At 41.7% G+C, this 13,826-nt stretch overlaps 1 protein-coding gene across 1 annotated transcript in view; it reads right to left on the reverse strand.

Annotated features, from left to right (window-relative positions):
• Window positions 1–13,826, reverse strand: part of ano2b (anoctamin 2b) — a 361,358-nt gene that overhangs the window by 220,197 nt on the left and 127,335 nt on the right. The window contains exon 6 of the mRNA XM_039769975.1: window positions 6,118–6,172. Within this exon, the coding sequence (XP_039625909.1) occupies window positions 6,118–6,172 (55 nt within the window). The remainder of the gene's footprint in view (window positions 1–6,117; window positions 6,173–13,826) is intronic.

The raw sequence follows: 13,826 nt of genomic DNA on the forward strand, positions 1-13,826 counted from the left end.
GTTATTTTCTTGTTGTGTACTATTTCCTCATAAGATATTCTTGTAATGTCATGTTGTTAAAGTTTATGATGGCATGATGACATCTGCAAACTATGAATGAAAGTTAATGTGTTTTGGATGTTCCTTTGATGCACATATGTTAGCCTGTTTTTTTAGCCAGGCTTTCTGGGCTATAAATAGGCCAGACATATTACTTGAGAGGAAAATCTTATAAAAATTCAATTCAATGTGTGGTACATTTAGAAAAAGGCTACATATGTAATAGACTGTCTCTCATGTCTTCCTATCCTACACATTCAAAATTCCTGGGCTTGAATCTGACCTTGGCATCTGTCTGTGTGGAGTTTGTATGTTCTTTTTATGTTTTAAGGGCACATTAATTTCACTTCTACAATCCAAAGACATGTGTTAGATTAACTTCCACCTAAAACCCTGGCTCTTTTCATATATATGCAAGTGTAGGCACATATGTGCACTTTAATGGTTTGGACTGGTTGATTCCTTTCTTGAACCTGATACTTTAGAAACAGGCTTTAGCACTATAACTCCCAAGTGAATTAAGCTAAAAGATAAGTTACTTTACTATACATTCAATGACAAAAAACAAATGATTGTTGCCATCAGAATTAAATAATAATCTCTGGTTTTAATTTGGATTTAATATTAGAACATTAGAATTGCAATCTAGATGAGAAAAGGCCATTCAGCCCAACAAAGCTTGTCTGTCCTATCCACTTAATTCTTCCAAAATAAAATTAAGTCTTATTTTGAAATCCCCTGAAAGTGCTACTGTCTACCACCCTACTTGGTAACTTATTCAAGTGTCTATGGTTCTCTTTGTGAAGAAACTCTTCCTAATGTTTGTGCTGAATTTACCGTTAACAAGTTTCCAACTGTGTCTCTATGTTCCTGCTGAATTCATTTTAAAGTAACAGTCTTGTTCAACACAAGGACACACATTTAAAATAAATGATTGTCTATCTAGCATGTTGCCCTCATTAACCATGTGTACACCAGGGTATGTTCTTTCACCTCTTTTATAAATTCTTGAAAATTATAAAAATACAAAAACAAGGATGGTTTGCAACTGAGTCTGAAGCGGCAGGGATGAAAATCAACACTTACAATTCTGAGGTCATGGTCCTCAGTAGGAAAAAGTTGGACTGTCCTCTCTGAATGGGAGGTGAGTTACTGACTCAATTGGAGGCAGACCTCAGGGTCTTGTTCACCATGAGGGAAAAAAGGACAGTAAGAGTGACAGATGGACAGACCAACAGAGTTTTGCGTTCGCTATACTAATCCATTGTAATGAAGAAGGAGCTGAGCCAGAAGGCAAAGCTCTTCATTTACCAGCAGATCTACGTCCCTACTCTTACCTATGGTTATGAGCTTTAAGTAATGGCCGAAAGAGCAACAAAATTGCAGGTACAAATGGGTAAAATGAGTTTTCTCTGCAGGGTGTCTGAGCTCTCCCTTAGAGATTGGTTGAGAAGCACAATCATCTTGGGGAGGTTTGGGGTAGACCCAATGATCTTATGCATCGAAAGGCACCAGTTGAGATGGTTTGGCATCTGATTGGATGGGCATTATCAGCTGGAAAAAGACCCCTAGGGAAGACCCAAGGCTTACTGGGAGGATTATGTCTCCCAGATGACCTTTGAATTCCTTGGGATCCCAGTGTGAGACAGCAAGTGTGGCTAGGGAAACATATATCTGGGCCTCACTGCTAAGACTGTTCAGCTCTGCAGCCCGATCTTGGATAAGCAGAGGAAAATGAATGAATGTATGCATGAAAATACTGTAAGACATGAGTGTATGAAGACATTGATTTTGAATCTACTCAAAATCTTTGTTCCACTAAACTATTAGTAAGTGCTTTGTTGATCTTATTACTAAAAATTAACAGGTTGTTGATAAAGACAATAAAATTGTTAAAAGTTGTTAACATGAAAAATGACTCTGAATACAAAAGCAGTCTGCAAAAAGGGACATCATTGATTACTGGTTGATTCACAAAACTTTACCAAGTCAGTGATAACTTAAAAGTTAAATGCAAAAACATAATGATTTGCTCCAGTTTCCTCCCACAGTCCAAAGATATGCAGGTTATGTACATTGGCGATTCTAAATTGTCCCTAGTGTGTGCTGGCACCCTGCCCGGGGTTTGTTTCCTGCCTTGCACCCTGTATTGACTGGGATTGGCTCCAGCAGACCCCCATGACCCTGTAGTTAGGATATAGCGGGTTGGATGATGGATGGATGGATAGATGGATATCTCAAAATTTAAATAACTGAGCTGTGTTTCAAGCAAAAACATAAAGCACTTTAGTAACTTGAACATGACTAAAAATATTATTGTAAACACTAAAGCAACCTTTGTGTATTTACAAAACTACATTTAGTAAATCGCACAAGGCAAGTATTATGGCTAGTTTTTGTCCATTAAGGGTTTCCGTAGCTCAGAAGTTTACACATGCTCATAAGCAGAAAATCATAGAGTTATCCACTCCCAGTTTCTTACGGAAGTACCTACTGGAACAAATGAGAAGAGCTTGCATACTAAAAGTACTACCTCGTTTACCTGAATGAGGATCCTGAAGACATCATAAAAGAGTACCTTGTAAGTATGCAAACACACACTTATTGTAAAAGGCATGCTTTACGGAGCACAGTTTTCTGTTTTCTGTACTCCTCGTAAGTACTTCATTTATTTTGACATCTTTTCTAGTTACTAAACAGAAACGTTTTTCAGAATGTATTTTGTGCATGGTTAAAAGTAAAATGCAAGAATGTCAGTTTAACCACGTGGCCAACAACAACATTGGGCTCATTAACAAATTTCTTTAGCCACCAAAAGTATTGGGAATCATTTGAAAAATACTTCTTATTATTGAAATGTTTTCTTGCACTAAATATTGATTTCTTGGATGAGATATTGTTTTCTCCGACTTTGTTTCTTAGCTTGTTTATCAAATTTTAACTGCACCTGATAAAATGTAAAGGGCACTGATATTTTTGTCAGCATATTGTAATATACTAAATTATTTAACTGCTTTGCTTCTACTATACATAAATATATTTTTTGTGTTTGGTGTGACCAGCCATTTTTTTTTCCTTAATTGCTTAAACACTTTAACACAACATGCATGATATGTGTTTTCAGGAGGACATATACTGTATTGACGGTGTAACACAACAGGTAAGTAGTACTAACTGCAGCTAAAATGTATATGGATGATCTCTCGGTAGTAGATCCCTTTTGAATGGCGCTACACAACGGCTGTGGTATAGAAATTACATTTTCTATGTGAACATCCAAATTTCTGCCTCTGGTAATGTGCCTTACCGGCATTACCAGCAATTAAAGAAAATTAATTTTGTGTCCTCTGCAGTGTTAAGAGAGAAAGGCTTTGGTTTGGGATAAAAGGAAAAAAGGGTGTAAAGAAAGGAAAGTAGCCTTTTTCTTTTATATAGTGTAGAGAGATGTCTTTGCTGACAATATGAGCGCCTTTTGGGGACAGTCGTGGTGGGTCTTGTGTAGACTGGTGAGACGTCCCTGCCATTAATCGGCTGTGATGGCACTGTTGGTCCTCCACTCCTGTGCGTGTCTTCATAATCCGACCTGACGACCTCATAATCGTATACGTGCAAAAGAAAGTGCAAAGCACCTTAATATTAGTTTGCCACGGTGTAGAAAAGGGATCCTGTGTTTGCAGTTGTCTGGGCTATAGCTCAGGGGGAGGAGGAAAAAAATTAAAAGTGCTCACTTTGACTTAAGGCAGAAGCGCAGTCAGCGTCTCAAAGGCCGGCACAGCTATGCGCGAGCGCCGGCTGCTCGAGTTTTGCAGGACAGGAGGCGGCACTTTTTGTAGACACGTTCATGTGATCAAAAGTCTCCGCGCTCTGTGGAGGTCATTCATATATATATATATATATATATATATATATATATATATAAAACTGATCACCCATTGGCCTAGCTCACTGAGTGCAAGGGAAAAAAATAAAATTTAGTCTATAAGCTATTAAACAGTAAAACATTAACGTTTTAAGAAGTGAAGATACACTGGGCACCAGAGGAGTGGTTTCGGGTAAGCTACATTTTAAAGGCAGTATAACATAACAGGTAAGTAGTACTAACAGCAGCTAAAATGTATATGGATCATCTCTTGGTAGCTGATCCCTTTTGAAAGGCACTACACGACGGCTGTGGTATAGAAATTACATTTTCTATGTGAACGTCCAAATTTCTGCCTCTGGTAATGTGCCTTACCGGCATTACCAGCAATTAAAAGAAAATCATTTTTGTGTCCTCTGCAGTGTTAAGAGAGAAAGGGTTTGGTTGGGGATAAAAGGAAAAAAGGCGTAAAGAAAGGAAACTTGCCATTTTCTTTAATATAGTGTAGAGAGAGGTCTTCGCTGACAATATGAGCGTCGCGGTAATTTTTACTTACTTACAAAGTGATCAAAACTCTCGTTTATACCCTGCGTCCTCTCATTAAACTTGTATCCCGCATTAGCCGTGGGCATGACAAACGGCAGCGGCAGCCTGTTTATGAACTTAATTTAAACTTTAGGTTTACACCGTGCTTTGTTTTCGAAGTAGCTGCACTCATGAATATGCTTGTATGTGTTTGACCGATGTTGACCTACTAATTTTGGTCCTGAAGCCAGTCATTTCATCAGGTTTGGGTTGCCGACACCTTTTGTTGGTACTCGAACTGCTACTGCTAGTGCTAACAACATACACAGTTTCTGTGTTCGCTGTAACATGTTTTGCATTTAGATGGTACCGTAAGGTTGAAGTGCTTGGGTGGTATGCAAACTCCTTTTTGCACAGTTTGCACAAAACCACGCTTTTATCAAGGCTTCCGTCAGGTAGTCTTTTGAAACTAAATTTTCCTCCAATCAGTCATAGCAACGCGCCTTCTTCCAACTCTTACATTTTTGTAGCTCTGATGTGTGCATCAATGTAATTGGTGTACCAGGAAATCATGCATTGACAGAAGTTCCCCTTTGCTTGGAATGCAAAGTGTGATTAAATGCGTTATTTTTTAACGCGTTATGGAGCACATGCATCGAAGCTTCTCAGCTGTGCTTGTGCTAAGAAAAGGAAACATTTTAAAAATAACGCAACACGATTGTCAATGTAACCTTTTGTAAGTAGTGCCTGGAGGATTCACTGGTGTATGGATCACATTGAGCAATCAAGGTTTTGGAAAAGGTAATGAAAGTATATGATAGTGTGCCAGAGAAAAGAATCAGTTGTTGCATGGTGTTAAGTGAGGTGCACATTGACAAAGGTGTGTACAAATGGTTAGTGTCTGAAATAATGTCAAGGAAGGAGGAGGAAGCATGAATGCTGGACAGGACAGCAGATGTGAAAGTTGAACTTTCTGAGTATTTCATATATTTGTTTTTCATTTTGGATTTTATTTTACTGTTGTAAAAAATGCTAATGTTATGTTTATGTCTATTTTGTTTTGTGTTGCAGTCACAGCCAATTTATGTCTTTTTCTAGAAGCTACAGTCATTTTGTTGTTAGCCACAGTGCTGCATGCACTGTTGTTACTTGATCAGTGGAAGTGATGATGTTTGATATCATGACTTAAAGACTATTTAAGACAGCAGTGTGCTCTAGACTTTGTCCAAGTTTCTGGATAAAAAACAAACTTGTGCAGTGCAGTAAAGGACTTTTTTTTTACTTCAATTTTGGATAATTTTTTGTTTGGGTATTTTCAGTTGGATATTTGTATTGGCTTCTATGCTTTTTTTATCTTTTGCACATTTGTTTGATCACAGTTTTTGGCTTCATTTCCTTCCGATTGCTATATTCTGGCCTGCCAATTTTTTGTGAAAAGGTAGAACACTTAAGCATATTTAAATTTTCCATTTGATATACTTCTTTGTAGTTAATTTTTAAGAAATACAGCCTGATATCTAATGGGTGTAAAATGTTATATTACAGTATATTACATTTGAAAAACATGAAATAGTTAAGATTAAATTGAGGATGTAGATGCTCCACTGAATTGCTAAGAAATTCTTCTGCCCAAGAAACTGACAAAATTATCAGTTTAGTTGTCTTGCAATGATAAGAAATTGAAGAATACTTACAATTCGACTCCTTGTGGCATTATCAAAGAAGGTGTCCTTATCCTTGATGTTGTATCTAAAAAGTCATAAAATAAGTCTGGATATGAATCAGTTAGGAGGGAGAGACCTAACGCAGCTGAAAAACAGCACATTTCTTTGTAGATTGTGTTACAGATTTACAAATGATACATTATATATATAAAATCAATATCAGTCATTATTCAATTATTTTATTATTTCAAACAGGTCAATAATATATTACATTATTACATAATGAACCATTTTATGGAAGCATGGATACATTTGGATAGAAATGTGCACTAAAACAAATTAAACCTGCATTAATTTAAAAAGATACACATATTAAAATGAAGTTTTACGCACAAAAAAGGGAAATGGCAGGTTGTTACAGTTACAAAAATGTATTTACTTCATATTACATGTATTGTTTAAGTTCCACTTTGGAACATATAGTTGTGCTTGAATGTTTGTGAACCCTTTAGAATTTTCTAAATTTCTGCATAAATATGACCTAAAACATCTTCAGATTTTCACTCAAGTCCTAAAAGTAGATAAAGAGAAAAAAGTTAAACAAATGAGACAAAAATATTATACTTGGTCATTTATTTATTGAGGAAAATGATTGAATATTACATATTTGTGAGTGGCAAAAGCATGTGAACCTCTAGGATTAGTAGTTAGTTTGAAGGTGAAATTAGAGTCAACTGTTTTCAATCAATGGGATAACAATCAGGTGTGAGTGGGCACCCTGTGTTATTTAAAGAACCGGGATCTATCAAAGTCTGCTGTTCATAACACATGTTTGTGGAAGTGTATCATGGTACGAACAAAGGAGATTTCTGAGGACCTCAGAAAAAGAGTTGTTGATGCTCATCAGGCTGGAAAAGGTTACAAAACCATCTCTAAAGAGTTTGGACTCCACCAATCCACAGTCAGACAGATTGTGTACAAATGGAGGAAATTCAAGACCATTTTTACCCTACCCAGGAGTGGTCGACCAACAAAGATCACTCCAAGAACAAGGTGTGTAATAGTCGGCAAGGTCACTTCTAAGCAACTGAAGGCCTCTCTCACATTGGCTAATGTTCATGTTCATGAGTCCTCCATCAGAAGAACACTGAACAACAATGGTGTGCATGGCAGGGTTGCAAGTAGAAAGCCACTGCTCTCCAAAAAAACATTGCTGCTCGTCTGCAGTTTGCCAAAGATCATGTGGACAAACTAGAAAGCTATTGGAAGAAAATTTTGTGGACGGATGAGACCAAAATAGAACTTTTTGGTTTAAATGAAAAACGTTATGTTTAGATAGATAGATAGATAGATAGATAGATAGATAGATAGATAGATAGATAGATAGATAGATAGATAGATAGATAGATAGATAGATAGATAGATAGATACTTTATTAATCCCAACGGGAAATTCACATAATACAGCAGCAGTATACTGATACAAAAAACAATATTAAATTAAATAGTAATAAAAATGCATGTAAAAGCAGACAATAACTTTGAGTAATGTTAGCATTTACTCCCCCGGGTGGAATTGAAGAGTCGCATAGTGTGGGGGAGGAACGATCTCCTCAGTCTGTCAGTGGAGCAAGACAGTGACAAAAGTCTGTCACTGAAGCTACTCCTCTGCCTGGAAATGACACTGTTCAGTGGATGCAATGGATTCTTCATGATTGACAGGAGTTTGCTTAATGCCCGTCGCTCTGCCACAGATGTTAAACTGTCCAACTTTACTCCTACAATAGAGCATGCCTTCCTCACCAGTCTGTCCAGGCGTGAGGCGTCTTTCATCTTTATGCTGCCTCCCCAGCACACCACTGCGTAGAAGAGGGCACTCGCCACAACCGTCTGGTAGAACATCTGCAGCATCTTATTGCAGATGTTAAAGGACGCATACCTTCTCAGAAAGTATAGTCGGCTCTGACCTTTCTTACACAGAGTATCAGTATTGGCAGTCCAGTCCAATTTGTCATCTAGCTGCACTCCCAAATATTTATAGGTCTGCACCCTCTGCACAAGTCACCTCTGATGATCACGGGGTCCATGAGGGGCCTGGGCCTCCTAAAATCCACCATCAGCTCCTTTGTCTTGCTGGTGTTAAGGTGTAAGTGGTTTGACTCGCACCACTTAACAAAGTCTTTATTAGCTTCCTGTACTCCTCCTCCTGCCCACTCCTGATGCTGCCCACAATAGAACTGTCATCAGCGAACTTTTGCACATGGCAGAACTCCGAGTTGTATTGGAAGTCTGATGTATAAAGTTTGAACAGGACCAGAGAAAGTACAGTCCCCTGCGGCGCCCCTGTGTTGCTGACCACAATGTCAGACCTGCAGTTCACAACACACACATATTGAGGTCTGTCTGTGAGATAGTCCACGATCCATGCCACCAGGTGTGAGTCTACTCCCATCTCAGTCAGCTTGTCTCTAAGGAGCAGAGGTTAGATGTTGCTGAAGGCGCTAGAGAAGTCCAAAAACATAATTCTTACAGCACCACTGCCTCTGTCCAAGTGGGAGAGGGATCGGTGGAGCATATAGATGATGGCATCCTCCGCTCCCACCTTTTCCTGGTATGTGAACTGCAGAGGGTCGAGGGCGTGGCGGACCTGTGGCCTCAGGTGGTGAAGCAGCAGCCGCTCCATGGTCTTCATCAGATGTGACGTCAGAGCAACAGGCCGGAAGTCATTCAGCTCACTAGGACGTGATACCTGGGACTGGGGTGATACAAGATGTTTTCCAAAGCCTTGGAACTCTCCCCTGTTCCAGGCTCAGGTTGAAAATGCGCTGTAGAGGACTCCCCCGTTCCAACGCACAGGCCTTCAGCAGTCATGGCAATACACCATCTGGACCCGCTGCTTTGCTGGCACGAAGTCTTCTCAGCTCTCTGCTTACCTGCGCTGCTGTAATTGTGGATGGGGATGTCTCTCCTATGCTGGTATCAACAGAAGGATGGTTGGAGGATGCAGTACTCCGAGGTGAGAGTGGGTTAGGGTGATCAAACCTATTAAAGAAGTTGTTCATTTGGTTTGCTCTCTCCACGTCTGTCTCGATGGTGGCACCCCGCTTCGCTCTGCAGTTAGTGATAATCTTCATCCCATCCCGCACTTCCTTCATGCTGTTATTCTGCAACTTCTGCTCCAGCTTTCTCCTGTACTGCTCTTTCGCCGCACTTAGCTGGACTCAGAGTTCCTTCTGCACGCACTTGAGCTCATGCTGATCACCGTCTTTAAAAGCCCTTTTCTTCTGGTTCAAAAGGCCTTTGATGTCACTTGTAATCCATGGCTTGTTGTTAGCATAGCAGCATACTGTTCCTACTGGAACTACAATGTCCATACAGAAGTTGATGTAATCAGTTGTGCAGTCAACAACCTCCTCAATGTTCTCACTATGTGACCTCAGCAGTACATCCCAGTCTGTAGTTCCAAAGCAGTCTCTCAGAGCCTGCTCTGCCTTAGGGGACCACTTCCTGAATGATCGTGTGGTTGTAGGTAGCGCCTTCATTCTTGGTTTGTAGTGAGGCTGAAGCAGAACCAGTTTATGATCTGCTTTCCCAAGCGCAGGCAGCGGGGTGGTGCTGTATGCGTCTTTAACGTTTGCATACAGTAGGTTGATAGTCCTATTTCCCCGGGTGTTACAATCCACATACTGGGAGAAGGCAGGTAATGTTTTGTCCAGCGTCACATGGTTAAAGTCTCCAGAGATTAGCTTATCTTTTCTTTTATCTGTGCGTCGGCTCGGCTGCCCCGATATCGTCTTCTTACCTTGTCAGGTAAATAAGGAACCACACCGGCATGAGCATTTCTTCTCTTTGCTTTAAGTTGACTACTTGAGTCTCAGAGTGTAAAAATCCATGTCAAGTAGTAAAAATAGTAAAAAGTGTCCAGGGAGCGATTCCACATAAAAGAAAGTGGCAGAAGTGATCAGTGAAATAGAGAAAAAAAAAAGGTAAAAAGATAAAGTCATACACGGAGCTGCTGGAAAGGCTGCCACTCGGATGCAGCGGCGGAAATGATGAGAAAGGAAAACACTCCATTCCAGTATAAGAACCTTATCCCATCTGTGAAACATGGTGGTGGAAGTATCATGGTTTGGGCCTGTTTTGCTGCATCTAGGCCTGGACAGCTTGTCTTCATTGATGGAACAATGAATTCTGAATTATATCAGAGAATTCTAAAGGAAAATGTCAGGACATCTGACCTTGAACTGAATCTCAAGAGGTGGGTCATGCAGCAGGACAAGGACCCCAAGCACACAAGTCGTTCTACAAAAGAATGGTTAAAGAAGAATGAAGTTAATGTTTTGGAATGGCCAAGTCAAAGTCCTGACCTTAATCCAATCGAAATGTTGTGGAAGAACCTGAAGCGAGCAGTTAATGTGAGGAAACCCACCAACATACCAGAGTTGAAGCTGTTCTGTACGGAGGAATGGGCTAAAATCATGGAAATCAAACAAAAATTTATGAGAAGCAAATGGAATGCAAATTTCATAAAAGAGTTACCTGAAATTGGATTTTGTCAATGGAGAGTCCAGGTATTAGAAGTAGGCATGCAGACAGAATTCTTTATGAGTTTATGGGAACAATGTGGGATATTAAAGATGAATGTCATCGAGTAGTGTTGAAAACAAAGATTTGATGAGAGACCCCTTGGAGATGCTCACTTAAGGGTAGGACAGAATTGACATGAGGCAGATAGTCCTCAATAGGTACACAGAATGATCAATGAACAAATGTAAAAGCATACTCAGGTTAAGTTGTAACATTAAGGTCTAGTCGATCCAACAATTTAGGATGTAGAGTGGCTAAAAGCAAATAGTCAACCACGGAGAAAAGAAACGCAGTTTACAGCATTCCATGCAGTGCATGCTAGCGATATACAAACATCAAAAAGTCTCGCAACACGTATACAGGAAAATCACAATGCCGTCAGATGGAAAAATCCACGGTCTCTGATTTACACATATGCAAGTTCCTCTAGACCAGTGCTTCTCAAATAGTGGGGGTATGACCTCGGGGAACATGCTTTTTTATACTTGTACTTATAACAATTTTATAGACAAATGATACTATTTATAGTCACGCGGGGGGCGAGATGTTTTCTTCTTCCTAGGGGGGGCATGACAGAAAATAATTGAGAAGCACTGCTCTAGACACACATTTAACTGGGACACTGGGAAATTAAAATTCAGGGCCAATACTAAGAGTGCCAACGAATTGTCTGAATCATGGCTCTGTAATGAAAATGCCATTAACAGACACCTAGACTTGAACCCAGAATAAGCAAGCATAAAAAAAGAACGTCTAAATAATAAAAAAGACTTCATACCAACGCTGAACCCCACCTTACTAATCCACCCCCAACTCCCTTACATCTCCCCCTCCATCCCCAAACTTCACCAGCTATATATTGCCTTTGATTCCTGTATGTCTAATCATTTTCCTCTGATGATGACACTAGGCCTTGCTGAAGGCTTAGGAATAAAAACCTGTTTTATGATACATGATTCATTTTCTCCCTTTGTGAATCTCTAGCTAATCGTATCACATAACTTCACTTCCACATATATACATTGTCACACACGTGCGCATGGGAGGCAGCTAAAGGGCTCGGGTAAGGACAGTTCTGAGACATACCAGGATGTAGCAGAGTGCACTGACTCTTTTTCTTCCTTGCCTGCAGGCCATTCCCTGGGGATTCCGCCTGGCTCTCCTGACGTCACTTCCAGGACCGAGCCTATCGAAGGAGACCTTGCCGGCTCCGGCCCCTGTGATGTCACGTCCGGGCTCGAACCAATGGCTGAAGACCTCAATGAGCCCGACCCCTATGATCTCACTTCCTGTTTTTCCTTTTAAAAACCTCCTCCTTTTCCCTATGCCCTCAGTTCTGTATTGGACTCGGTTTTGTGCACAGCAGTGCTATCATTTGAAAAGAAAACAAATTATACGGGTGGCTGCCCCAAACCTTGCTTTGTTTCATCGTGGCTTTTGTGACACTGGCGTAGTCGGCAGGATGGAGAAGTCCCGGAGGAGATAGGGACAGGACCTGCCATGTACCCAGGTGGGAGTGTACCGGGGCCAAGTTTTCAGGCGGGGAGGGTGTCCCATGGTTCGGCGAGACCCGGTACTGGCTCCGCTCCCGGCACACTTAACTGAGCAACCTAAAGAGGCCAGGGAGTGTCCGGGGGGGCTCACAGAGGTGGGCTGCTTCGGAGGGGGGAGACAAAAGGTGCTTACTATATTCTCTCAGAGGAGAGTGCCCCCCCCTCCCCCACAAGCCGCCACGGGGTTCTCCCCTTTTGAATTACTGTATGGGCAACAACCTCGGAGCATATTAGATATTCTAAAGAAAGGATGGGAAGAAGAGGCTCTTCCCCTCTACAAACACATTAGAGTATATTGCGCAGTTACATTATAGATTTGGAAAGATTCGGCCTCTCCTTAAAAGTCACATGGAAGGGGCTCAAGCAGCACAGGCCCGTTACTACAATCGTGGCACGTCTCTGCGGCAGTTCCACCCGGGAGATCGGGTCATGGTCCTAGTGCCTACTTCCCACTCTAAATTGCTTGCCCATTGCCCATCCTTATGAAGTTAAGGAGAGGAAGGGACTGGTCAACTATTTGGTGAGTCAACTCAATCGTCGGCCGAGGGAGCGGGTTTATCATGTGAACTTGCTGAAACCGTGGAAGGACAGGGACCCCAATACCTCCTCCGGCCAGCCCCACTCACTCTTCGCTCACACACACAGCCTTAACTTCGGTACGGACTTAAGTCCCAGACAATGGCAGGAGCTGGAAACAGTTATCCAGGCCATTCGGGAGGTAGTCAGTGAGAACCCCGGAAGGACCTCTTCTGGTTGAGCACAACATTGTGACAGAGCCCGGGGTTATTGTCCGAGAACGCCCGTATCGTCTTCCCGAGGCAAAAAGGGCTGAAGTGGAGCTTGAGATCAAGAGCATACTGGAACTAGGTGTGATTGAGGAAAGTTATAGTCCCTGGTCCAGCCCCATTGTGCATGTCGGTAAGCCTGACGAGAGTTGGAGGTTCTGCCATGACTTCCGTCGGCTTAATCAAGTCTCCCAATTTGATACTTATCCAATGCCACGAGTGGACGACCTCTTTGAGAGGCTTGGACAGGCTCGATATTTGACCACACTGCACATGACAAAAGGGTACTGGCAGGTCCCGCGTTTAGTACCCCTAGTGGACACTGGCAGTATCGTGTCCTTCCATTTGGCTTACACGGGGCTCCAGCAACCTTCCAGCGTCTGGTGGACAAAGTACTCCGGCCTCATAACTCATACAGTGCTGCCTACCTGGATGACGTGGTCATCTATTCCAGCACATGGAGGGAACACCTACAGCATGTCCGAGCAGTATTGCGGACACTTGGTGAGGCCGGGCTCCGTATTAATCCCAAGAAATGCTTCTTTGGATTAAGCGAGGTCAAATATTTAGGCTACCTGGTGGGTCGGGGTACCGTAAGGCCACAGTGCTACAAAGTTGATGCCATTTTGAAATGGCCCCGTTCGCGAACCAAGTGGCAGGTCAAAGCCTTTCTCGGGTTAGCGGGGTACTACCGACGGTTTGTACCCTGGTTCTCGGAGCGAGCGGCACCCTTGACTGATTTAACAAAGAAGAGGGCCCCGAACATTGTGGTATGGACTGAGAAGATAAGCGCTGCATTTGGTGACTTAAAGCAG

Source organism: Polypterus senegalus, chromosome 11, assembly GCF_016835505.1.
Source record: "Polypterus senegalus isolate Bchr_013 chromosome 11, ASM1683550v1, whole genome shotgun sequence".
Lineage (NCBI taxonomy): Eukaryota > Metazoa > Chordata > Cladistia > Polypteriformes > Polypteridae > Polypterus > Polypterus senegalus.